We start from the raw sequence: 27,058 nt of genomic DNA on the forward strand, positions 1-27,058 counted from the left end.
CGTCCAGTTTACGGGAGCTGTCAGTGCTGTGGAACAATGTGAGTTTTATTGGTTTCAATGCAGTGTTGGGTCACATCCTCTCCGCGCCGCTTTCCAGGACTGCTAAGATTAAAACCCACCCGGGAAACACCAAGTGGGCCGGGAGGGGGTGTGCTGAACAAACTGGTCATCATGGTTGACAGATGCCCCCAGAAAGCCACTAACAGGATGACGCCAGTGCTGCGAGGGCCGTGGGGTAAAGACGGATTATGTCTGAGCAGTAGATAAACAGATTATTCCCGAAACGGTGCCTTCTTTTTTAACCTCGTCACTCTTGCCACACTTACAGCTCCCACCGTCCCACGATTCCCCAGGAGGAGGAGGAGGAGGAGGAGGAGGAGGAGGCGGAGGAGGAACCACCTTCCTCCATCAGATGCACATCCCAGGGTTCATTAGGAGAGTTTCTGCAGCAGCTCAGGGGCCTTCAACGATCTCCGTCTCCATGCAAACTCAACACTCCCTGCATCAATGAGCTCCACCTGAGCCGAACCCTGCTGGATTCACTTTGACGTTTATATTCTGGGAACTCTTCGTCCACAATGCGGTGGGGATTTGGACTCTCGCTGCTCTTTGTCCTCGCTCTGCAAGCCTCTGGAATTAAAGGTAAGCCTTGTTTTGTTCAATCCTTTGAGCCTCGACCCTTCAGGTCTTCTACAAGCTGGAGTCACTGGCTTTTACTTTCATTCTGTGCATTAAAGAATACAGTTGGCACTCCTCAGTAGATGAAGAGCAGTTAGATATGAGGATTTGAAGAGTAAGACTATCTGTACACGTACTAAAGCAAAGCCTATTACGATTGCATAAGTACTTGGCTGTGAAATGTGTTGGCAGAAGATTCATGGGGTGGCAACAGGTTGGCACAGAGGGGATCTTAGGGGCCATTTCTAACCCTCAATCCCCCTCCGGCCCCCGACAACATGATGTTAGAAATATAATATAATCCAGCTCACAAGATAATATTATATTCATATAAAGTTCAAATAAAAACAACGTATTTCGATTGGTACAAAGGTCAAATTGTGCTGAATTTCCATTATTGGAATAATTGTGAATATCACATAACACAGTCCCATTATTGACTTCCTGATTTATTTGGAACGAGGAGACAAGGAGGAGCACACGTCTAGTTATTCCAGAATCCTTTGCCTTTACAATGTGTATATGTTTATATAGTATAAAATATATTTTATGTTAATATAGTATAAAGTATATTTTATGTTTATATAGTATAAAATATATTTTATGTTAATATAGTATAAAGTATATTTTATGTTTATATAGTATAAAATATATTTTATGTTAATATAGTATAAAGTATATTTTATGTTTATATTGTATAAAGTATATTTTATGTTTATATAGTATAAAATATAGTTTTGAATTTGGTCTAGACCTGCTCTATTTGAAAAGTATCCTGAGATAACTTCTGTTATGAATTGGCGCTATACAAATAAAATTGAATTGAATTGAATTGAATTGAATTAAATTATAGTATATTTTTATGATTATCGTTATAATATCACAATTATTTTGGCCAAGATAATCATGACATTAAATTTATCGTCTCCTATGAATGATGATGTTAGTAATGGGTATAATTTCAGAGTGTGTATTGTAGCACTTAGGAGCATTAAAGTGGTCCTATGAGATTACAGGACAGCAGTTGCACCAGTGGTTTGAGTTTGAGAGCTCTGCTTTAAGTGGTGGCAGAAATATGTGATCATTTAATCACAAATAATCAAACACTGTAAAAACAAAAAGTGTGGAAAAACAGTAATATTCCAGCAGCGGTGCCAAGAAAAACAGTAAAATAACAGAAAATAACGTAATTCTTCGTAATAAAGTAAGTCTCTAAAATTAAAAAACAGTTTCTAGCTTTAATTTTACATACAATCTTTTTGTCTTTTTAATGTTTAAAGATAATAAGCAGTGCTATGAGCTATAAATACCGGAGAACACTGCTATAATACAAATAATCCGGCTTACATTTACAGCAGAGTGCTGTTATTATTTGATTTTTCTTATTTTAATCTGAATTTTAAAAGTTATAGAACTATAATAAAAGTCATTATCTGTGTTTGCACTGATAAAAACTGTATTTGGACAGTTTACCAGTGCTTATACACTGATAAACAACATTTATTCAACGTGTTTTTGGTTTAGATACTTTTGTACTGCTAATTGTCACTAATTATACATAATTTTAGAAATGTATTAACAGTATTAAACTTGAATTCAACAGTTTTATCTATTAAATGAACAGTAAATATCTGCAAAAAAATTATAGATTTGCAAAATTTATTTTGAATTTTAATGTGAAAAAAAGGAAATATTTATGATTATTTACAGTTACAGATTTTACATTACACTTGAAAATTCACAGACTCTTTTTGTAATTGTATTAATATTTTCATGTATTTAAAAAGATAGACAAAATCTGTCAAACAAACAGAAAAAAAAACGTAAACTTACAGATTTATTTTCATGTATCAGTGTTTTCGAAGCTTGACGGGAGATCGTGAGACTTACACATTTAAATACACACAGTCCGCCTATATCTCAGCATTTTGTTCATTTATGTGAAGAAGACTAAATTAAATAGTTGTTTTTAAAGTTTAGATTATTATTTAAGATCTAAACTAACTAACTAAATTACTTACTCAGTTACAAACCATAAAAGTAACTAGTTACTTAAGAAAGTAACTATTGCATTACTGTATGTAGATATTATGTTTATATAGTGGATCGATACAAATAACACAATAGATGTTTTGGAACTTTTGATACTTATTGGCCCTCAACAGGCCACAACTGGGCAAAATTAAATTATGCTTGTTAAGCACTATACCAAAAATAAATAACCAATATTTACACTCTTTGTAGTGCAAATAAAACAAAAAAACTTCAGACAATTGGTAGATATACTGTACTTCAAGTATTTTCTTCCTCGAAAAAGTAGAACAGTGTAACAATATGAGGTGCTTTCAATCTAACATAATAATAATAGCATAATGTGCATTTCACGATTACATTCGTTCCTTTAATTTCTTGGAGGGAAAAGTAATGGCTATACTTCCATTTAGAGAAGGCTACTTTTGGATTATTTGGGCTCGCCATACCTTTCTCTCGTTAACTGACTTGCTTGTGTTGTTCGTTTTGTGTCCGACTATGCGTGCTTTCGAACACCCGCCCAACTCTACCTCTGATTGGTTTACCATGAAATTTTACTCAACCTCAGCCAATCGTCAGCATTTATGCGCTTGTCTCATTCACTGCCCACTAACTAAAGAAGAACAGTAAAAAAAAAGTCTTTGCTTCTCAGCTCAGAGATCTAGTTGGTCTAATGAAAAAAACAGCTTCAATTATAGTAACGCACCGCATTTTTTGGCAGTAACGGCAACGGCGTTATTACTAAAAAAAGTAACGCCGTTAATAACGCCGTTATTCCCATCACTGTTGATCACAGTGTACAGTGACAGAGCTTCAGTCTCTGAACAACAGCCTCATCCTGCATTAGAAAACAACCAAAGAACTGATAGAATAATGAGGATTAAAACTCTGAATCTGTCAGAAAAGAAGAATATTAAGTCTGATTGTTAAAGTGTATAAAAATACAGAATGCAGACATATCATAAAACTAAACAACCTTCTTGCAGTTATTCACTGTTTGGGCTCATTGTTCAGTTTATCCGCTGTTCTCTGTTGTTATTGATATTATTAAATATAATATGAAATATACATAAAATATAGAATATAGAATGATAGAAAAAGGTCCATTAAGGAAAAAGGTTGGGAACCACTGACATTTATCAATATTTGCTTGGAAACCCCCCAAATGAAGATGTGTGAATTAAAAAATATTATTGTAGCACATTAGTAAAGCACTGAATAAAACTAAAAGTGGCATTAGAAATAGAATAGAAATACTTTTTTTCTATTCAAATCTTCAGACATTTTTCCAAAAACAAACCAACCAGGCCCCCGTCTGGATCCGCCACCCTGGGTGTCGGACCCTGCCATTGTTTCACCCTTGGAAACAAAAAGGCCATTTAAATGCATAATAAAGCAGCATGAAGCAGTAAATCCATTGTCTGATTCTGAGCTTCAGCCAAAGTGAAACCAGTATTTACAGCGGGCCGCGAATATATGCAAACATGTCCACAATGCAAATGAAAATGGAAAAAGGGATAATAGCAACGTTTAGTAGATTTACTGCCAGTTCGTTGACAGCTTGACAATCTGAATTACAGTACTCTGCAGACTTATTTGTTATCAAAAGCCATAAACATGACGGCGAGAGGGAGACTTATCAGTCTCGCCTGAATATTCTAAATATAACACATCATCCTGCCTGAGCTTCACCTTCACTGCTTAACATTATATTTATTTAAAAGTATCAATTAAGCAGGCCGCCCACTTTGTCTGGTGCCGCCTTAAATATATCAGCCACATGCATATACAGTACGCTGAGTAGAGGCTCGTATTCCACCCTTCAAGTACAGTGAGTGCTTTTATTTTTAGGACGAGTGGGCATAAGGAGGGAGAGCGAACCCCGAACCCTGGCAGGAAGATATGAAGCTCAACTCACATCCACAGATATCACAAACAGTTCTATAACCGGCTTCATATGGACAGAGAGGAATAACGAATGCTGTTGATCTGGGTTATAAATGTGTGTAAATTGAGGTCACGCTAGTTTCCATTGGAGCCTGCTTTAATGTCTTAGCTGAGCTGATTGTTTTTTATTTTATTTTGATTTATTTTCCGTCCCTAAAGGTTATTGTGTGTCTGCGAGATGAAACCGTGTACAGTAAACAAGGTCCGCTCGCAGAGAGCAGCTCCAAACACTCCAAATAGGTTTCTATTAATAAAAAGTACAGAAAGAGAAGAGACGAGCTGCTGGTGGAGACAGAGTGAAACAATGAGCCTCGAGCGAGAACAATTCATACAAACTGATTTGTTCTTAAGTGGCACTCGAGTCATTTAAGAGAATGTGTCACATCGAGTTCAGATGTGTCAGTCACACACACACACACACACACAAACACACAGCCTTTCTCCAGTATAAATATGCTATTAAAATATACTGATCACTCAAATAAACTTAAGTCTTTTCCTTAAAGGACCTCTTTTATTAACATTGACTAAACTGACACTGTCACATATTTTATGGATATTTCATATTATATTCAGTGCAGATTATTTCCTGTGAATATTGCAGCAGACATGAGTATCAACTGAACGGAGAGTCAACATTGACCCATCAAATATGATCCAGTTTCACCCAAATTATTGATAAAGTATAGCTGAATATAAATAAATATAACTAAATATAACTGAGGATGTGATCTTACACTGATCTGGACTTTAATCCTCCCAACCTCTACCTGTGATTGTTTCACAATTAATAAATATATTATCGAAATCTCAATCTGACCAAGTGCAATATGTGAATCATATCAAGGTAAAATGTGACAAACAGCGTTATAATGAAGTTCTGTAGTTCCTGATCTAATATTGTTCTCCAGATGTCAGAAAACATGTTTGTTTGCTACAGAGCCAACGAATGTCTCATCATCATGACTTTAACATAATCATATCACAATATCTGTCAAAATAATTGTAATGTGATATTTTTACCATATTGTGCAGCTGTGATTGTTTCTGAACTGCAAACAGCAAACAACTGTATTTATTTACATCTTAATGTTCATCAAATATAATCAGAAAGCTTTAAAGGCTTTCTGTTGGCTGATTGAGTGAATGGAAACAGACACTGACCCTTAATCAGCGATCAAAAGATTCATTTTCTGTTGATCAGTTAATCCACGTTAACGGTTTCATGAGGATTTATTGTTTGAAATATCTGATTATTGTTTTTAAATGCAACAAAAGCTGCTGACATGAGCCCGTAACACAGTCTCTTTATTAATGAACATTTAACTTCCTTCATGCTTTCAGTTCAGATCTCAGGACAGATTCAAATGTTTGTGCTGTTTGTTTTAAGCTGCTTGTCGTACCAGACGGGTGGAGTTTACGGTAAATAGTAATTTCTGTCAGTGATGGGAAAGGACACTAAATCCAGTTTGAACTGTCTTCAAATCTTGTTACACTGGCTGTTAGGTCTTTCAGTAGTAAACACGACCCATCTGTTGCTCCACCAAATGCCAGGGATTTGGATCTGACCAGGATCTGTCACTTCCTGTCTGTTTCCTGTTCAGAGAGCGGCCTTGGATCGGGCTCGGCGGTGAAATCAAAGGCCGTCGGCTCCGTTGGACGGTTGGCCAAGCTGCTGAAGACGTCCACGCAGACTGAAGGTTCAGGGTTCGAGCTGAACAGACGTCGATCGAAGAGGTCTGTGTTTCTGCACTCCGGGGTGAGAATCTGCCCCCAAGAGACCCTCAGCGAAGTGCTCGCCAGCCACCAGGCGTACTACCAGCTCAGAGGTACTTCACTCTATCACATCAGCACCATTCATTCACACTCATCCTCTTATATTCCCTGGATGTTAGGGAGTACACCATTATCTGTATCAGTTCAATCAACTGTAATCTGTACTCACAGTAGGCGGGGCTTCAATCTGGAGTGGGCGGGGCTTACCTGACGTTTATTTAAGTCTGAAGCTGATACAGGTTGATCAGAAGTTGCTATATTCACAGAGCAATGCTTCTGATCATTAGAGAAAACTTTTATTTCCACCATCACTGAGACTCTTGGAAGAGTTGGACACACTCACTGACTGTCTGTCATTAACTAACCTGTGAGGAAGAGTTGGACACAGACACACTCACTGACTGTCTGTCATTAACTAACCTGTGAGGAAGAGTTGGACACAGACACACTCACTGACTGTCTGTCATTAACTAACCTGTGAGGAAGAGTTGGACACAGAAACTACTGACTGTCTGTCATTAACTAACCTGTGAGGAAGAGTTGGACACAGACACACTCACTGACTGTCTGTCATTAACTAACCTGAACACACAGATCTCTTCTGTTACTGCCCTTCACTGTTTGGGGAACTTTTACAGAATGTTTGCTCTCATGAACTGTGATTAACAGTTCAGCGACACGTGTGAGTATGGTAGAGCCCGAACGGTGGTGGTGGCGAGGGTGAGAGTGCAGGGAGACGATGTGTCACAAAGGTGCTGGATCAGGTCTGACCTCAGGATGTCGCAGGTACATGATCTACAGCTGAGCCAGCTGAGCCGTCAGGATGAAGTGACTCCTTCACCTCCTCCACACAGGTTGTCAGTTACAAGCCTGTTTCTGTCAAAACTGCTCCACACAGACACTGACAGTACACACACAGTACAAACACAGTACACACACTGCACAGACAGAGTACACACTATACACACAGTACACGCACAGAGTACACACACAGTACACACACACAGTTATAATGAGTCAGTGTCAGCGATCGGCTGCAGGATGATGATATAAACTTGACAGTTTAATTCTGTTCTGCACATTATTTTTTTATCTCCACCGTTATATGCAAATATCTGCTTTAATCTTTTTCCTCTTCTATTATCTTGTCTTATCTTTCTTTGATCATTTTGTTTTTTGATCTTTTATCATCTAATATGGACTTTAATGTCAGAAATAAAGTGATCTGATTCAGTTTACTGCAGCAGGTTTATCTTCTAACTCTTCTAATGCAACACGTCACCAGCCTCACTGCGCTGTATCATCATCATCTGTCCGTCTCATTCTGGTGGGAACGATTCTGTATCGAAAAGAACGAATAGTACACGGGTTTACTCTGAATATGTTTTATTAACACCTGTACCTGTATCTGTTCCACCAACTGAATTATCTGTATTCGTATCAGAAATGGGCGGGGCTTCAATCCAAAGTTGTTAATTTAAATTGATACAGATTGATCAGAAGTTGCTATATTTCAATAAGTATAGAAAGATATTCACAGATCAGTTTTTGATCACAAGAGAATGAGTCTCTGTACTGATACAGAGTGTGTGTACAGCGTGGAGCAGACTGTCACCATGTAGAAGAGGCTGCACTGTGTTTACTGTGTGTGTGTGTGTGTGTGTGTGTGTGTGTTTGTTTGGTCAGTTTGTCAGGAGGCTGTGTGGGAGGCGTTCAGGATCTTCTTCGACAGGATCCCCGGGACGGCAGAGTACCAGAAATGGGTTCACACGTGTCAACACGAGTCGCTGTGCATCTCTGACCTCGCCAAAAACTTCAGCAGCTCCGAGGAGCACATGAACATGGTTCACAGGGTGAGAGCCGCCTTCAGCACTGTGCCTGCATACATATATCATATATCACATACAGCTAATGGTTGTGGCAGCAACACTAAATGTTTATATCAGAGGAAACAGTCACTGCCAACATCACCATGTCAACTAAAGTCAACTTAAAGTTACAAACATTGGAATCATAGTTAGCCAAGGAACTTAATCCTGCTAACTTAACATGTTGGTCAGTGTTCTGTACGGCTAAAAGATTTATGTTTTGAAATGAGAAAATCGGGAATTTAGAGTACATTTTGAGATTATTTACACACATTGGAGCTGCATTGTACATTTAAGAGAGCTCAGTGTCATTGGTACAAATGTTCAGACGTAATATTTCTTCAGTTCTGCTGACGTTTTTTTGCTGTGCAGCGGTTTGTTATTGGCCCTTAAAATCAACTTAACATGAATCAAAATCAGCCCACTGGGAGCTGAAATATGGCCACTTACATATTAAATGACCCTTTTGTGTTTAGAAAAATTCAGGATTCAGCATCCACAATAAACCCCAAAACCCTGTGTTGTCAAGAAAAACTCCTGGAAAAGGATATCTTTAAAGAGAGGAACCCTGCTATAATTTGTACTCTGTGATCCTCTAAAACACACACACCGTTATCTGTAAACTCCAAACCATGGTGATGGTGGACGTGGAGTGTTGTTTTAGTTTGTTGACCAGCACTTGTGTTGTAGATTCTTCAGTAAACATGCAAACATGTCGCTCTCTCTGAGCTGCCACATGGACTCTTCTGATGCCAAGAAGACAGAGAACATTTTCACTCTCAGCTAAAGAAAATCTGTCTACATATTCCTGTTTAACAGTTTTAAAGGGAAACCTCAGTGTTTTCCAACCTGGATGGCATACATTTTTGAAAATGGTCAAATATTGATAGAGAGTGAATGTAATTGCTGTAATACAACTGTGCACCGTCAATGTACGTGCACTAAAAGTTGTTTTTGTGTCTGACAACGTTATAGAGAGAATCCCTACCGAGACAGACCTTAAAGAGTGAGGTGCTTGTTGTTTAACCAGAAAAAGCCAACATATCGCTCTGTTCAAGGCCACCAGACTCCATTGACAAAAACAATAATTTTACCTGGCAGGACAAGACCCTGCCTAAACCCCGCCCCTTTTTGCTATGTGCTCCAATAACAGTTGAGCAAACCTCAGTCAACTTCCTCCTTTCCTGTTCTTAGATATGCTATGTGCTAAGCTAATCTATGTTGAAAAGACAACCATATTTTGAAGATGGTTAAAAGATAAAAGAGACACTCCACTGTTATTGGAGTAGACCAAAAAGGGGCGGGACTTAAGTTAGGCTCTAAACTAACACAACAATCGTACTCTTACTTACTCTTTAGGTCTGTCTCTGTAGGGATCATTGTTTGTAATGTTGTCAAAGACTTATAATAACAATATGATAACAATAACTTAGATACAGAAAGATGGGAAGTTACCCTTTAATAGTGAATATGAATGTACAGAGCACTGTTGCAAGAAATAAAACAAAGTGCTGAAGCCACGAGGGCTCAGAGCAGATCTGTGTAATTTGGGTCAATTGACCTTTTTAAAAAAACACAGAGAGGGAAGTTTTCTTTTCTCATTAACATTCACACTCATTTTTGGAATTATACAGCAGAGATTTAATGGGTTTTATGGCCTGAAGGGTTATAAAAGTCCCTCAAGGCTTCAGAGACGGCTGCAGCAAAATGTATTTTTAAACCACCAAACACAACAGCACATAATGGCATTCGCACAAGCCCCAAGTGGAACGAACAGAACATACAGGTGAACGAATCAATTAATCAGTTGCTCAATCAGTCATCAATCCAACGACTTCCACTGAGAGCAGCAGCCGCCGCTGACACCTGACATCATTATTACAAACAAGATAATCATGTGGCCAATTAGTGCCAAAGTGTTAACGTGTGTGGAGTGACGGCGTGTTTGTGTGTCGCTTACAGAATGGGATTGTTTTGTTTACAGAGGATGAACCGGAGGACAGACGGGAGGACGCCAACACGGTAGGTGTGACAGTCTCTCTGCATACACACAGATCACATGAACCATAGGAGCTAACAGTTAGCATTAACCCCTGCAGGACCAGACAGGCCCCGGTCAGACTTTATTTAGACAGCACCTTTCATACAAAGTGACTGACAGTTATTGAAGAATCAATCAAGGAATTAAGAAAATGTATACATAATTATATAACAGTTCGGTCTAGACTTGCTCTATTTGAAAAGTGACCTGAGATAACTTCTGTTATGAATTGGTGCTATACAAATAAAATTGAATTGAATTGAATTGAATAACACAAGGTTGCATAACGAGATGAAAGTTTGTAGTTCCTTTTTGCTTCACAGATAGAAAAAGATAATTAAATCTTTAAAAAGTTTGTATTTGATCCAATGTAAGAGTGGGGAAGACACTTCCTGGTGACTGAAGAACTTTAGACCCTAGCTTGTTTCTCTGATAACTTAAGATCCAGACGTCCGATGACTAAAATCCTTCATCCGGTTCAAATCTAGAGTTAAGAAAACCAAGTTGGGGACAAGAAAACACTGAATTTGTCAAAAACGAAGCCTATGACATCTGTATGATTGTTAAAGAAGACATATATACACAATACAGACAGAGAATTGTATTAAAAAATCACTAAACAGGAAATAATCTGCTCAGAATTCATCCAAATCACAAATCACACAAACTTCCTGCAGTTACTGAGTTCACTCTTTGGGTTCATTGTACGATATAATATGAAATATCCACAAAATATGTCTCTTAGTTTATTAAATGTTAGGGGAAAAGGTCGGGAGAAAAGCTGTATGTTTGAATGCATTTGTCACATTAGGTCTGATGTCACTTCAATAAACTATATAAATGACTTTAATCAGACTTTTATTAAAGTAATAATACTACTGAGAGTATTTGAGTGCAGTCATTTCCTCCTGCAGTCTAATAAATCTAATATTTTGTCTTCATCAGTCTCGTCTTCAGTCTGTCTTTATCTCCGTCCAAAGTGAGTTAACAAATGGAAATCCTTGATATTATTTGAATGTGGGGCTCTGAGGAACAATCAGGCTCTTGACTTTATCACGTGGCTCGGCTCTTTTACTCTCTGATCGCTCCAATAAAAGGAATGAGAGGCTTTTTAATATGCGCAAAACATACAGAACAGTTCCCACAGACTTCGTCCTCACCAAAGTCCAAACACGAACTCTGATTCAGTGTTGTTGTTCATTAATCTGTGAGTCAATGGTCACACTGCTTTCTTCAGGATCAAACATAATAAATGAAGCTGTGATGAGTTGAGATGGTTCACTCCATAGAAGAGCTACAAGGTTATGCTGGATACATTCAGCTTAATTAAAAACACTGAGGACTTCACTAATGAAAGGGACCTTACTCAGCAGCAGAGGAAGCAGTTGATTAGAGCTGATGGAGGATATCTGCTGTTTTCATTCCGATATCTTTGAACAGTTGAAGCAAGCTAACTTGCCGTGTTAGGTCATGTGACAGCAGTCGAGGGACTCAGTTAATTTTGCTGAAAAATAATTTTGAATTTTGATCCGCTCCAAATTGTGGTAGTTTCTTCCTTGGTTCACGCTGTACCCTTCCACCAAGTTTCATAAATATCGGGCCTGTAGTTTTTCCATAATCCTGCTGACAAACAAACAAACAAAACATGATTGTGGTTTCATAATTATTACTTATTGACATTATGTACTTTTTGTTTCCCTCTTGTGCAGAGGAGTTGTGCCTCCTGCGCCGACACACAAGATCTTGGAGATATCAGGTAGAACATTTATAATGATCTGATACCAACTTCTCATTATAATGACAGAATAGTTTTTTACTGATTTACTTCGTGGTTAACGTCCATCTGATGTCCCTTCAGGTGCAGAAGGTCAGACTGTTGGCCCGTCACCAGCCTCGTCACCAGCCCCGTCGCTGGCCCCATCACCTGCCCCAACAACGGCCTCATGGCCGGCCTCCACCGGCGCCACCGTCCTCCTGAGCCCGGCTAGTGTCCCTTCAAGCCCCGGCCTCGATGGGACCCCACCCACCGAGGAGGTAGCAGAGGTACCAACGAGCACTTACAGTTACATTGTAGGTGTTTAGTCGACGCTCTTATCTTAGAGGGGCAGGAGCTCCACAAGGAGGGTTTGACAGGGAGGGCTGGAAATGTCACACTCGAGTACTTGTTCTCCGGGAAATTATACATCAGTTAAATTACCGGTGTACATTTAATGTTTGAGTAGAAGTCAGCAATTTATGCATCATGTTCTTCTTCCTTCATCATAAGATACATGGAGCTTAATGATATTTTATGCACTCATCATTTATACTTTACATGAGTGCTAAGCATTATTCTCCACACCAGAGCAGTTATTTGGATTATAGTTCATGTTTAAAACATCCCGCTGGTTCAGAGACATGTTGATGGTGTGTGTGTGTGTGTGTGTGTGTGTGTCGAGCAGACAGAGGTTTTCTTACCTTTTGTGGATTTTCGCAGTTTTTTGTCCCTAAGAAGTGATTTCCTGGTCAGAAACCTGCTGTGTTTCTTTACATATCTGTCAACCACTTTTAAATCAGTAACAACAGTAAGACAGTAAAAAATACAAAGGCAAACATAATGTTGGGACAGGAAAGGATCGAATGTAAACCAGATGGACGTCAGTTCACAAGTGAAAAGCAGTTGGTTAGTTTTAGTCGAGATTTTAGTTTTTATTTTGCAGCCAGACAAACTGCAAAAAAACAGATACCAGAAGTGAAACTGTGACAGGAGGAAGGGGTGCTAGTGGTTTTAGTTTTGTAACTACACTGTAAGTTGTTTGTTTGTTGTAGCCTTAGTGTTGCTAAGCTAGTGAGTTTCTTCAAGTTCGAGTTAGTCGAGTTGTAAAATGTGCTGAAAAGTTGCATAATTAGCATTTAATAATCAGCTATATGGACACTGATTGGCTGATCTGACAATAAAGGAGTGGTTTTGGGGGTTATTGAGGATGCTGAATCCATTTCGGACATTTTTAAAATACAAAATGTCCATTTAAACAGTTAGTGACGACATTTCAACTCAAAATTTTGAGGTTATTTATATGCACACATAACCACAGCAACAAACACACAGGTCAATGACAAAATGCCGCAAAGCAAAACAGCACAAAGAAATATCACGTCTGAACATTTGCACCAATGATAATGATTCTTGATTGTAAAATTATCATTTAAAAAACCTTAAAACTGACTAGAAATCAGCCCAGCTCAGTTAAAATATGTCTACTTCCAGTTTGAACCACTCCTATATTGTCCAAATCAGCCAATCAGCTGCTAAAATATTGTCATATGGCTGATTATTAAAGCTAATTATACATTTCCAGGTTTGTGTTGCTGGCGAGTTGAATAGAAGGTAATAAGACATTCACTGCGATAGATCACCGACCTAAAGCAAAAATAACTTATTGAAATGAATGGAAAGCAGCGTCTGTCTGGAAGTCAGGAGTAAAAAGATGAAACCCTCCAGTGTTTGCTGAAACTTCCCAGTTATAGTAATAAATTCTAACTTCCATATTCCGCCTCAGAGATTGATCACGTGACCTTCTGCACACAGGAGGGGCTCCTGGTGTGTGCGCTGTCTCCCCACAGATAATTACTGCTTGCTCCTGATGGACTTCATACTGACAGAGTTTGTTTTAGCCCCACCTGAGCTCTAGCATTGGAGATGTTCCTGGTGCAGGTTGAAAGGGCTGCGCTGTTGTCAAACAGGACTGAAATTACAGGGATAATTTGAGTTTCTGCTGTCAGACACTTTATAAGAGCAGGTTATTACTCTTTTCACCCCACACGTCTCTCTCTTGAGCCAGACTGAATGCTGTGCAGTGAAAACTGGATCAGATTTTATGGAGAAAATATTTCCTGTTTTTTTTCCTCTGACGTCCTCCGGCTGCTCAGTTTCAACTCTCTGTGATTTACAGAGTTTCCTTATGGACAGATAGCTTTAGCTAAGGTAGCTAACAGCTAATTAACTGTATCTGCCGTTAGCGGGCGACAGAACTGGGCTCAGCAGAGTAAAGTTTATTTTGGGACACGCTTCAGCTCGAGCCTTGAAATCCCAAGAGTCAATGTCAACGCCACTGAAGTTCTCTGCAGTTTCAAGTTGAAGTCATGAAAAGTGACATCAGTGAAACATACACACTGAATATACAGTTTATTTATCTTTGATCAGCTTTTACTGAAACTGGTTTATTTTAAGTGGATTTTCATGTAAAAACCTTGTTCGGTAAAAGATGTTACCTTGTTCTCTCCAGCGTTACCCCGATACTGACTCACGTTTCATTTGTTCCCGAAGGACTCGGAGCTCCCTAACGTGGTCCCAGAGAGTCCGGTGGAGCAGATCGTGGAGTTCAGTATCGACCTGGTGGATCCAGGTTACAGAGAGCTGCTGGACGATCCAGACTCCCTTCAGTACATCGACCTGGTTTACCACCTGCAGGACCAGGTGGGACTTTTCTGTCTTTACTTTGATTTTCCTTTTTATCAAGTGTATGTACAAACTTTCAGGTGTTTAAGTGTCTTGCAAACGGCGGTTGCTAATGAGCGGCTAAATGAGACTCATTGACAAGCAGCACAGAGCAGATTGCACTGACAGGAAGTCAGACACAGAAACGACATAACAGAGAAACACACTGTCATCATGAAGCTTTATTAATAATCCAAAATCTAATGGAAAAAATCTCACTGCCTTTTATGGAAGGAATCGGTGCTCCACCATCCACCACCTCTACCTGCCACAGTCTACACGAGTCTCTTCTCTCCGTCCTGATAGTAAAGAAGCTTACACCACAGGGCCGTGAGGTCAGGGCCAGAGAAAGCGAGAAGATTACCAACAATCCTCTCTTTCTGCCAGTGTTTTCCTGTTGTGGAGCTCCTTAAAGAGACTCATGTTGAGAAATTCTGCCCTTCAGTGTTATTTCCTCAATAAAAGACTCTTAAAAAGGCCTCGGGATCATCTGGAGCTGCACGCGATCCGCAGCAGGAAGTTACCTGATGGAGCCCTTAAAGTCGATTATGTCATAAGAGCGTCGAGGTGATTAACCCGGCCCAAAGATAGATATCAGCAAGGGTTTCCCACTCATGCAATCCTTTTTTTATACTGACACATTGGCAACCTGCCAGCTTATTAACGAGCTCTGAGTTAATGACATCAGCCTCTGCAGAGGGAGGGCGATGATGAGACGACTGATAACTTTTTCTTTTTCAGATGCAGCATGTTTTTGACAAACTCCCAGGATTCAAAGCCCTCCGTGTGCTGGGAATCAGGTGAGTCCTGAGCGTGCAATACACGTCAGAATGTTCAAAGGTTTGAGCGAGCCAACGAGAGCGGGGGGACACGGGGTTAAAGCGTAATCAAATCTTCACCGTGGCCACAGCGACGGCGAGGCGTTCCACCCAGCCTCCATAATTTCATTAAATTTGAAACGAGCGGCTCCTTTGGCACGGACCGCCATTTGAATAGATAAGAGGCTGCTTGTCATTGGGATTGTGTCAGATGCTGCTGCAGGCGAGAATTTCATGCAATGACTAACCAGACACAGCGGAGAGGATTTCTTTCCTGCTCTGCTGCTGAATGGATGCAACAATATAACAACAATATAATGACAATATAACGAAAAAATGTACAAATTAAATGTTTACTTGAACATGCTGCAAGGTGTTTTTAACTGGTTATGAAACAGACTCAGTTTAATACCACAGTTCCCACGCAGCCTGGAAAACACCTAAAACAAAAATGATAAAGAAAATGAAGATTTTAAATTGAGTGAACCGTGAAGAAAATACTCAAAAATACAATCCGGAGAAATAAAAGTGTCAGTTATTCTCTGCTCTTCAGGAGAAACTGTTTGGATGGCTGCACAAAATAACTATTAATATTACTATAATTTTAAATATAATAAGAAATTAAAATTTTTTCACTGTTATTTTAACCACTTCAGAAAACAAAATACCTGCATTTTTCATCACAAGGGACTCAAATAGAAAGGTTTAAGGTCATAACAGGAGACAAAGTGAACCACCAGTAATGAATAAAATGTGTACTGTATTTATGTATTGATATTGCCAACAATAACCTCAGTGAAAGTGTTGAGAAATTAGATTTAGCACGATTTCTCTTTTAACTCTGAACTTATTTAAAACTCTTTTTCCTGTTAAACAGCAACAGTTTCAGGGTTTCAGGTTACACTGAAGTAAAAACTGGCAGCAGATCAGTGACGGATGGAAACGTTACAGCGATGGTGTGTTTACTGCTGTCAGTCACTCCTGACACACACAGATCAACATGTTCCTCCAGAAATATAGTTTAAATGATAAATATAGAAACATTTAGACGGATGGAAAATGTTTTAAGATCATAAAAAGGTCAGACTGAAAGTTTGCTGAAGCCTTCTGCTTATTGAATGCCTTCATTTTAGGATAAATGAATCAGAGTTCTTGATTTTTTATTGATATTTCATCACTGGAATGATAAACGATTATCTGCTGAGTTGAAACAAAACTGGTTACTTAACATGACAACAATGCAAACAAATGCAGCCAAAAAGTCACATTTTATACACTAACTAAAATAGAATAAATCCAATAAAGACCATAATATTAACTCTGGGCTCTGCAATCCAGTTGATGGGACAAAACTGAGTTTCTGTCTGAGATACATGAGAAACGTCTTCCCAAACCTTCAACAGGGTTCGACATATTAGTTATTTTGTACAGCTGTGTGAGGGGAATAAAAAAATCAACATGCACATTTCAGTGTCTGAGTAAGAAAGCAGCTCCTGATTGCTCATCTGCTTACAAAGTTAGTGATATTACGGTTATTCAGCAGTCGCTATCGGGTCATAATGAGGCAAGAAAACACCCAATTTGTTTGTGAAGAATAAAAGGACGTATCAGTTAGATGTATTTTGGCATTTTGATATCAAATAATACATTCTGGGCTAGTTTGTTATAAAGATTAAATTGTTGGATTTAATCTTGTGTGTTCTGTGTCTGATTGGTTTATTGGATATAAATGTTCTCACTTTCATCCCTTGGATTTAATGTGACTTGTAGATCCATAAAGAAATCAAACAATAGCTCCACACAGTCCTGATGAAGCAGCTCAACACAGGCTTTAATTGTTTATAACTTTATCCTGCAAAGAAACACAACCAAGTTCGTCGGTTTGTGTAGAATGTGAAGTTGAGTCTTCCTCTCCCTGTTGGTTTTATTCTTCCTGCTACAGTTCTCATTTACAGCTTTTTCACCATATTTCTCTCTTTTCTTCTCCCCGATGAAAGCGAGACCCAGGACACTGACGGGTAAATGACACACAGAGAGATGAAACATTTCCTGTAGTACCCCCCACCCCTCCCTGTGTGTTTGTCCTGCCAGTATGCAGCTCAGCATTTATTTGGATCTAAGTCAGATGCAGAGAGGGGGGATTATTTCCCCCAAAACCATCCAGACACTTCAATACAAAGCAGAAATTGCACAGTGACCTGCAAGGACCAAATAACTGCTGAGACGAGAGGATATTTGCCCTGTGAATCTCTTTCTTGTTAAAGGTTAACAAGAGGCCTGTGGTGCTGCTTCCCCCTCCAAAATTTGTTAGAGCACTCTACACTTCTTATTATCAGAGAAGGCAGGTGAGCAGTGAAACAGGAAGACTTGTGGATGCACTAATTGTCAAGCTGCTCCCCTCGTTAATTTGCCTTCCCCCGTGGCGTGCGACGATGTCATGGCCAATAACGCGGAGGCGAGGCCTCAGCGGGAGCACGTCCTGTAATCTTGTGAAGGATTCACAACTCCTCCTGCTTTTGTCTGCAAGCACAAAGAAACCGCCTCAGAGTCGTGGTTACTTTTTTCATTTCAACTAAAAATCATGACAGAAATCTCTTTTTTTAAATGCAAAAAAAATGTATTTGTTCGGTTCCCAGTCAGTCAGGCAGGATTAGATACAGAAGTTAAAAAGTTAAAGCTATGTGTAATGTAAAACCTAGACGTAATGAAGACTTGCATACGCAGTGCCTTTAGCCATCCATCCCTTCAATAAAGGAGATCATCGGTTCCCAAATCCTCCCAAATTCATCCAGTCTGTCCTTAAGAATATGTCCGATTCCCTCCAGATGTAGGCTGTTAGAGGTTGGTACATCTTTCTTTTTCCACAACAAGAGAATAAGTTTCTTTGCACAAAGACAGTAGGACAGTAGATAATGCTACACACTCTGTAAGAGGATGTGGTCTTATTTGGACTTTAAAGATTCTTGAGAAGAAGAAAATATGTAATGTAAAACCAACAGAATGGCAGCAATACGTATAATCCAAAGAAGAAGTAGGGAATATGTAGCAGAGTGAGACCTCTTACCTTCAAATTTCACTGGGCACGGCTGTTACTCGTTCTGTCTTCGTCGCAGTCGCCAGAGTTGATTGCGCCCGTTCTAGACAATGCTCGAAATTCCACCAGAAGGGCCAAATTTCACGCTTAATCAACATTGTAGCACCAGGCCAGAAACAATCGGTCAGAGGAGATTTGAATTGGAGAAACACACCAGTTTGTTTCCTTTTTTTAAAATGCTAATATATACCTTTAAAAATACTTGTAAGCCAACAGCAGACGTGTGTTCAGACGTATGTTTCTCCACTTCCAAAAGAATGGCTTCCAAGCTGGACTGAAGAGTTTGTTTTTGACACGAACTCTTAAAGAACTGAACATTATTGGACACCTAGATGGTAGAAAAAGAAGAAATAACGACCCATTCAAACAAGTCCAATTATAAACGAAGCTGGGGTGGTTGATGAATGCACAATGTATTTGTCACTTCGGAGAATGTCACAGAACTGTTCAGATTAAATTCATCGGCATACGTAAACATTAAACATGTATTAGTTCACATCCCATGTAAACAGTTAATGCCAGCTATTGATATATAGAAACTATAGAGTGTAGCTTTGGGTTGTTGACATCTAGGACAAGGAGGCAGTCGGAGAGGTTTTGAAACCAGACAAAGAGCAAGGGGGAAAGAGCCACAGAGTGTTGCTTTGTACATCGGATAAATGAAAAGAGTTCTTTGAAACCAAGGTGTACACATAAAAAGACAAAAGGGAAAGAATAAAGCTTGTTTTGCTTTTATTGAAGAAGGTTGATCTGCCCTGAAGAATAGTTCAAGGCACATTTCTCTCCTTGAAAAGTTAAAAAGGCTCTAATACGTGGGCTGCACCCACGTGCCCCTACCTTCTGCCTGCCTCCATCAAAGCAAAAATAAGAACAAAGAAAAGATGCCTGGAATAGATGCCAGGTGACAACATGATTGGCGACATGTGGAGCCATGTTTGCATGCATAAAATATTCTGGTTTTTGCCCTTATTACGAAAAAGACAATATTCCAGCTAAGCTATTTACATGGCTACATTACACTAATATTCCTGTTTTAATGTAGCTGTGCAAACTCCATTTCCCTCTTTTCAAACTGTACTCATGTTGCTCCCGTGGTAAAAGTAGAACAGCTGGCCCCCAGTTAGCTCAGTCGGTAGAGCTGACGACCCATATACGGAGTTGCTGCAGCGGCCTGGGTTCGAATCCGTCCTTTGCTGTATGTCATCCCCTCTCTCTCTCTCTACCTACCTTTCCTGTCGATATTCAGCTGTCGTATCCAATAAAGCCATGAAAAGGCCTGGGCGCCCAGTTAGCCCAGTGGGTAGAGCTGGTGACCCATGTACCGAGGCTGAGTCCTTACTGCAGCGGTCCAGGGTTCAAATCCAACCTGCAGCCCCTTGCTGCACATTAAGGCCAAAAAAATAACAGAACAGCTGAAGCCATTTTGCATTTTTGCGTCATAAGTTTTCCACCTGTGGCAAACTCCGACTGTGCCAACACAGCCTCCCTCTTTCATTCGTTCAACCACCTTCTTTTTTATAGTCTGAAGTTTTATTGCGTTTTAAATCAGAAGGAGAACACGTGGGCAATCTGGACAACAAAATGCTAATTATGGATAAAATACATAAAATAATATACACAAAATGATTTTATTTTGCATGATGCAACATATAGTCACACGCATTTCGTTTTGTCATCCTGCCATTCTGTCGGGCCGCAACCCGTGCTGCGTCTACCTGAATCCATGTGAATGCAGATGAATGCCTAATTAGAAATATCCAAACAGAATATGCTGCTTACATGACGCTTATATTCCACAGTTTTTCCCAATTATTGTCATATTCAGAATAACAGTGGAAAGTAAACACAGTCATTGAGGCAACAGCAAAAACATCAGGGAAAATCCAATGAAGGAAGCTTAAACTGGATAGGAAGTCGGTAAAATTTGGGATACCAACCACCTAGGGAGAGGAGGTGTGTGTTTACAGATATGGGACACAATCAGGTCCACTCCAGACAAAGAGCTGTCTGAGTTCGGAATAAAGTATTGCAGTGGATGTTTTTGACGGACAACCACCACCTAATGCTTTTGTTTAGCAGACATCATTTCTCACAAAAGCAAGGAAATTCACATCATCGCCATATAAACAGAGTCACATCTCAGGGAATCAGCTTATTCTCTCTTGATGACAAGAGCTGTGCAGAATATTGATGAAGCTTTGATGCAGCATTTCTTTATTCTCTGTTTTTGAAAATATAGCCACAGATATTCGTGCTTGGCATTCTGAATGTGTCTCTCTTTACTAGTTCCTTTGTTTGTCACCTACTGTGAGTTAAACTGCGGTCTCTGCACCTTGAGAGTCAGAATCCCTTTAATCCAGAGTTATTAACATTGTCAGGACTTGTGACAATGATAAATTTGACTTTCTGTGTTGAACATCAAAGAATTAAAGGAACAACAGGCAAAAAATCACCATAACAGTAGGCCTGTATCAGAGGGTTGATATGGATTAGTTGATCTATACATTTATTGTAAAGAATTGGAGCCAAGAACTCTGAATCAAAGAGATAATATCTCCTTTTCAGGCCTGGAGGAATCTCAGTGCACTACTCTCTCGTCTTTGAGATCAATTCACCTAAAGTCAACTCTGAGAATTCAGATACAGCGACCGGCGCCCCAGAGTCTTCAGGCAACTCTGGCCTCAGGGAAATGGTCACCAAGGCTTTGCGGGAGGAGGCCTCGCTGCCAATCGATCTGGACTCACTGAATTTCGAACCAGGTACAATAGTAACATTTCTTAACATACTAAATGTCAAATATCATGGATGGAATTTTAATAATTCATGGTATAAAAATATAAAAATGCATTGTGCTACTTTCTTTTTGACAGAATTAATCCTCCTACCAGCACGGACGCCAACCTTTTCAGTGGAAGTAGTGAATGAGGTAAGAGGTTTTGTAATTGCTACAGGAACTACATTCAGGAAAGGAGGAACTTTAGATATACAGCAGTTTGTTTATTTTGCAGTAGCTGTGATTATAGTGAAAAATAATTAGGAAAAGTTAATTTATGTAATCCAGAATCACAAGTTTTCCTCAAAGAGTTTTAAAATCTTTACAACATCCTCTATCCTTGGACCCTGGTTTCACATAAGGACCCACCCCCACTTCCAAAATAACACTATAATGAATAATAAATAAATAAGACTAAATGTGGGCTCAAATAAGGCTTAAAGAAGTGTAGAGTTGCAGATTTGGTGTTGATTCGCAGTGGGATTGGCATCACAAAATGGCACTTTCAAATTACATAGAATTATTTAAGTCAGTGTTATAATAAAAATGATCACTTAATGTGATAAGTTTAAGTGTTATTTTATAGAGTGCCTTAGTAGTCTGCCTCTTCTATCCAAAAAGGAAGGAAGTTTTACTTTAAAAGAAAATTCCTATTAATTTCTCAGGAAGTTTCACAGAAGGAACAGTTCAGGAAAGAGTTATGTAGAGTTTGTAATTGACTGTCATAGAAATTAGCTTAAAAGCTACTATGGCAATAATGAAGAGAAAGATTGCTATGAATTTATAGTTAGAAATTTGGTTCTTTCAAGGAAGGAAACTAAGGGACTTGCAATGACAAATGACCACCATTGCAACCTTTTTCATTGCATTGATCATGTCATATATCCATCTCTCCTCAGTCCAGTGAGCCTGATTCACACAATGAGTTTGAAGTTTTCACTGATGAGCCAGAAGTTGATAAACCTCGGCTGGTGGTTCCCCTCACCCCCATGGAGAAGGAAAATGCACTTGTGACCCTGCTGGATCCCACAGCTGTCCCAGATGAAGAGATGACGGCTGTGACTGGTGGGATGGCAGAGAGCAGCGATCATTACCCTGCCTCAGAGGATATTACTGATGAGTCTGAGGCAATTTATGAGACTGAGCCAGAGCCATCAAATGAAGAAGGGGGGGAAGAAGAATTGCTCATCATTACACATGAGATTGAAACCATTCATCACAACGAAACCGGTGAACTTGTGAGAGACTACATCCCGACCCCTCCTGTGATTCCCGAGCTAGAGACAGATGCTCCATATATCAGTTTGTCTCCAAACCTCATACCCGAGGAAGACCTGACTCCTGTTGATGAGTACAGCCAGAATCCTACTTTGGATGTTGTTACCCCCACCTCACAGATTTTATTAACTACAGCCCCTGCTGGAGAGGAGCTGTCTGATTTGGGTCTCCTAATCACAACACTTTCAGGCATCACAGGCCAGCCGCCCACTGAGCCAACAATGAACCTTCAAGAAGATGAAGAAGTTAACGCTCTTCCAGATGAGGAAGAGGAAGAATTGGGTGTGCTTGAACCTTATGACCCTGTTGAGGTTTTGGAAACAGAGGATGTTTCAGAGTTGGAAACTAAAGTTGAATTGCTAGAACCAGAGGGTGAGTTAGTTGTGGAACCTGATGAAGAACTGCTGGAGGTTTTGCAGCCAACACCTGAACAAACTGAACTTTCTGTACCAGAGGAAGGGAATTCAGAAGTGTCAGGACCTGAGATAGAAACAACTGAAGTTTCAGAGCCAGAGGAAGAAGAAACTGAAGTTTCAGAACCAGAAGAAGAAGTAGCTGAAGATTTGGAGGCAGAGGAAGAAGCAGTGGAAGAGGAAGAAACAGCTGAAGTGTCAGAGCCAGAGGAAGAAGTAGTTGAAGTTTCAGAGCCAGTGGAAGAAGTACCTGAGGAAGAAATAGCTGAAGTGTCAGAGTCAGAGGAAGAAGTACCTGAGGAGGAAATAACTGAAGTGTCAGAGACAGAAGAAGAATCAGTGGTTGAAAATCAAGACGAGATGGCAGGTTCAGAACCAGAAGAAATGGAACTTGAAGAGGATTCAGAGCCAGAAGAATCCGAAGCAGATGATAGTGCAGTTGAGATTTTGAAAGAAGAAGGAGTGGATGTTTTACAACCTCAAAAGGAAACTGTTGAAGTTACAGAAGAGGAATCAGAAGAAGGTATAATTGAGGTGTCACATCCAGGTACAGAACCTGAAAAAGATGATGGGGTTTCAGATGAAGCTCCTGAAGCTGAGGAAGAGTTAGAACTCGGTGGGGATGTAGATGAGCAAGAGGAAGAGGTGATTGAACCTGCCGAATCAGAAGAAATAATACCTGAAGTTTCCCAAGAAACAGTACCTGAAGTTCCTAAAGAAACAGTACCCGAAGTTTCCCAGGAAACAGTGCCTGAAGTTCCTGAAGAAACAGTACCTGAAGTTTCCCAGGAAACAGTGCCTGAAGTTCCTGAAGAAACAGTACCAGAAGTTCCAGAAGAAACAATACCTGAAGATCCTGAAGAAACAGTACCTGAAGTTCCTGAAGAAACAGTACCTGAAGTTTCCCAGGAAACAGTGCCTGAAGTTCCTGAAGAAACAGTACCAGAAGTTCCAGAAGAAACAATACCTGAAGATCCTGAAGAAACAGTACCTAAAGTTTCCAACCTGGAAGCAGGGGTAGTTGAAGAAGAAGGAGTTGATGTTGCAAAACCTGTAGAAGAAGAAGTCGCTGAGGATCCCAAACCAGAGGATGCCATTGTAGAATTAGAGGAGGAAGTGGTGGAGATTTCAGAAGTTGTCGAAGCTCCAGTGCCAGGTGAAGGTGTTAAAGTGACAGAAACAGAAGATGAGGAAGTTGAAGCTACAGAATCAAAGGAGGAGTCAGAAAAGGTTTCAGAACCAAGTGAAGAAGTAGTTGAGGTTGTAGAAATAGCCCCAGAACCAGAACCATACCCAGAAAAAGAGACAGAAGTACCAGCTGTACCACAACCAAAGGAGGATGTAGTTGAGGGTGATCATGTGGACATATCAGAACTGCAACTTCCACCAGAAGCAGGAGAAGAGGCAGCTGGTGTTATTGAGGAAGAACAAGAGGAGGTAGCTGAGAATCCAGAGGAAACATTAGAACCAGGGGAAGGTATAGATCATGTTAGATCACCAGCAGAAGAGTTACCTGGGGTTTCAAAACCACAACCAGAAGAAGAAGTAGTAGTTGATGTCTCAGACCCAGAAGGGGATAGGTTTGAGATTTTAGAACCAGAAACTGGGCAAGATATTACTGAGCCACCAGCTGAATCAATTAAAATCCTTCGCCCCTTGGACGGAAGGAAACATCTTCACTTTGAAGAGGATACTGGTCAGACTGTTGATGGCAAAGAGTTTCTTCAACCAGTCAGTCCAGACCATCACCGGCCACATGAGGAAGATAACTTACTCATCATACCAATAGACATCCAGACTTCTGAGGAAGACGTAAGAGAGCCTGACCACGAATATCCCATTATCGATGACTTTTACACCGAGGAGGATGTTGACAGCGTAGACACACAAGTGGAGACCAACGCTGGTGCCACCACAACGACAGAAACATCTAAAGGTGATCTACAGTTTATTTTATGTGATTAAAGTGACTTATGTTAACAGTTGTGCACTGACATTACAGCAGATAATTAAAGATCTGATATATAATATTATTTCTTTAGGGCTGAACGCCTGCTGATACATGATCTCCCATGTTATTTATTTGAAATACTTTTCTCTACATTGTTGGTTCAGCACTAAAGATATTGTGATACACGATGTATCTGTCTTTAAGACAGGATTTCTGGATCATACCAGATACTAAGGAATAGTATCTAGGTGATTGTCGTATTGCAAAAGTAGGGACTTAAAGTGAAAAGTCAGCATGAAGCAGTTTGAATGTATTATGTATAATTCACTCAGCGGGCACATTTTTGTAATTTGTGGAAATCCTTTCTGAGCACTTAATTCATACTTTTTTGCCTCACATTTCAAAGAGGTGACAGCTCTAGGCAAGCAAGACACATCAGAGGGCACCAAAGTCACACAAGACTTGCCGGAGGAGATGCAAGAAAGGGATTCATCCCTAGAAAGAGACATCAGTGTAACGCAAGCTCCAGTTTTGGACTCCTTCCCTACACCTCCGGCAGCTTCTGTCGATGTGTCTGAAGTGTTCGCACCCAGCCCCACTATAGACTCTGGACTCTTTGAGGTAGCAGAGCAATCTGTAATCCCTTCTGCTCCGGAGTCTTCAGAGGATGATAGCACAGAGCCAGAGGCAGAGTCGGAGCAAAGCGCGCCAGCCATTGTCATTATCGATGAAGACTGGGAAGAGACAGTGCAGCAAGGAGGTGAAACCCAAACCAGCCCACCGGCAGCTACTGAAGAGGTCATTGATGAGTCGGTAAAGGACCTGGCAGTGGAGCTGGATCGAACGGACTTAGCAGCCACAGCTGCAAATGAACTGCCAGACGAGGCGAGCGGCTTCCCACTCATGGTTGAGGAACACACCACAGTCGGTGCCACAGCCCTGCCTCCAGTGAGATACCTGACCACACCCGCCATGACCACGGCCACCCAGGGCCGGGAGCTGGTGGTGTTCTTCAGCCTGCGCGTCACCAACATGGACTTCTCTGAGGACCTCTTCAATAAGACGTCTCAGGAGTACAGATCCCTGGAGAACACCTTCTTAGACGTGGTGAGTGAAACAGAAAGCTTGTGATTATTTCAAAACATCTTTAGCACTTCAACAGAGCAGTTTTTGGTTCACGTATAGCTCGATAATTTTGAATTATATCTCAAATATTTACAATTTTATATGATTGAATATCAGTATTACTCATACTAAACTACAAGTTTTTATAATTTCAATTGAAAAGGTTTGTCAAAGATTATAAAAACACAAATTGAATCTGTAAACTGAACTCCATTTACCCATTTATGGACAATGCAGTGGTCACGACCTTCAGCATATTCCTTTAATAGTGAGATTTGTTTGGTATTAAGAACAAAAAGGCATGACTTTAACCAAGAGAAATCTTCATACAGGGCTTGATTCGCCTTTCTGAACTGTTAATTTATGAAATTATATGCTTCATGTTTTTAGAATTACTACAATTAAACCCAGACACCCATGCCTCAGCCTAAAGAATAAAACAAGCAGTTTTTGATTGTTTGATTCATGTGGACACAAGGATTTCAAGGATTTATTACATTGTTGGACTGCCAGACCGCTTTGAAGGTAACTTCTCCACATAGTGTCCTTTGGGAGGGACAGAGTTAAAAGCTTCAAAGAACATTAGCAACTAAAATCTAACTAATCTGTTATTTGGGATGCTTTCAACCACACCTTGTGACCTTCCTTCCAAAGCTGCAAATATTCTGGGTCATTCTCTCTGAAGCTTCAGAGCCCTAAAAATGGTATTCGGTACAGTCCAACAAAACTCTGTTCTAGGGTTGGGTAAAATTATCCAACCAGCCACTGTCTGACTAACAACAAGAGAA

At 40.0% G+C, this 27,058-nt stretch overlaps 1 protein-coding gene across 1 annotated transcript in view; it reads left to right on the plus strand.

Moving 5' to 3' along the window:
• The first annotated feature begins 300 nt into the window (after nt 1-300).
• LOC127368328 (interphotoreceptor matrix proteoglycan 1-like) overlaps nt 301-27,058 on the plus strand; it is a 44,988-nt gene continuing 18,230 nt past the window's right edge. Inside the window, exons 1-13 of the mRNA XM_051408986.1 lie at nt 301-642; nt 6,261-6,485; nt 8,119-8,285; nt 10,285-10,322; nt 12,051-12,097; nt 12,200-12,384; nt 14,648-14,797; nt 15,560-15,618; nt 17,634-17,654; nt 21,296-21,489; nt 21,601-21,656; nt 22,403-25,130; nt 25,552-26,252. Of these exons, the coding sequence (XP_051264946.1) occupies nt 579-642; nt 6,261-6,485; nt 8,119-8,285; nt 10,285-10,322; nt 12,051-12,097; nt 12,200-12,384; nt 14,648-14,797; nt 15,560-15,618; nt 17,634-17,654; nt 21,296-21,489; nt 21,601-21,656; nt 22,403-25,130; nt 25,552-26,252 (4,635 nt within the window). The 5' untranslated portion in view covers nt 301-578. The remainder of the gene's footprint in view (nt 643-6,260; nt 6,486-8,118; nt 8,286-10,284; nt 10,323-12,050; nt 12,098-12,199; nt 12,385-14,647; nt 14,798-15,559; nt 15,619-17,633; nt 17,655-21,295; nt 21,490-21,600; nt 21,657-22,402; nt 25,131-25,551; nt 26,253-27,058) is intronic.

Source organism: Dicentrarchus labrax, unplaced genomic scaffold (genome assembly GCF_905237075.1).
Source record: "Dicentrarchus labrax unplaced genomic scaffold, dlabrax2021, whole genome shotgun sequence".
NCBI lineage: Eukaryota > Metazoa > Chordata > Actinopteri > Moronidae > Dicentrarchus > Dicentrarchus labrax.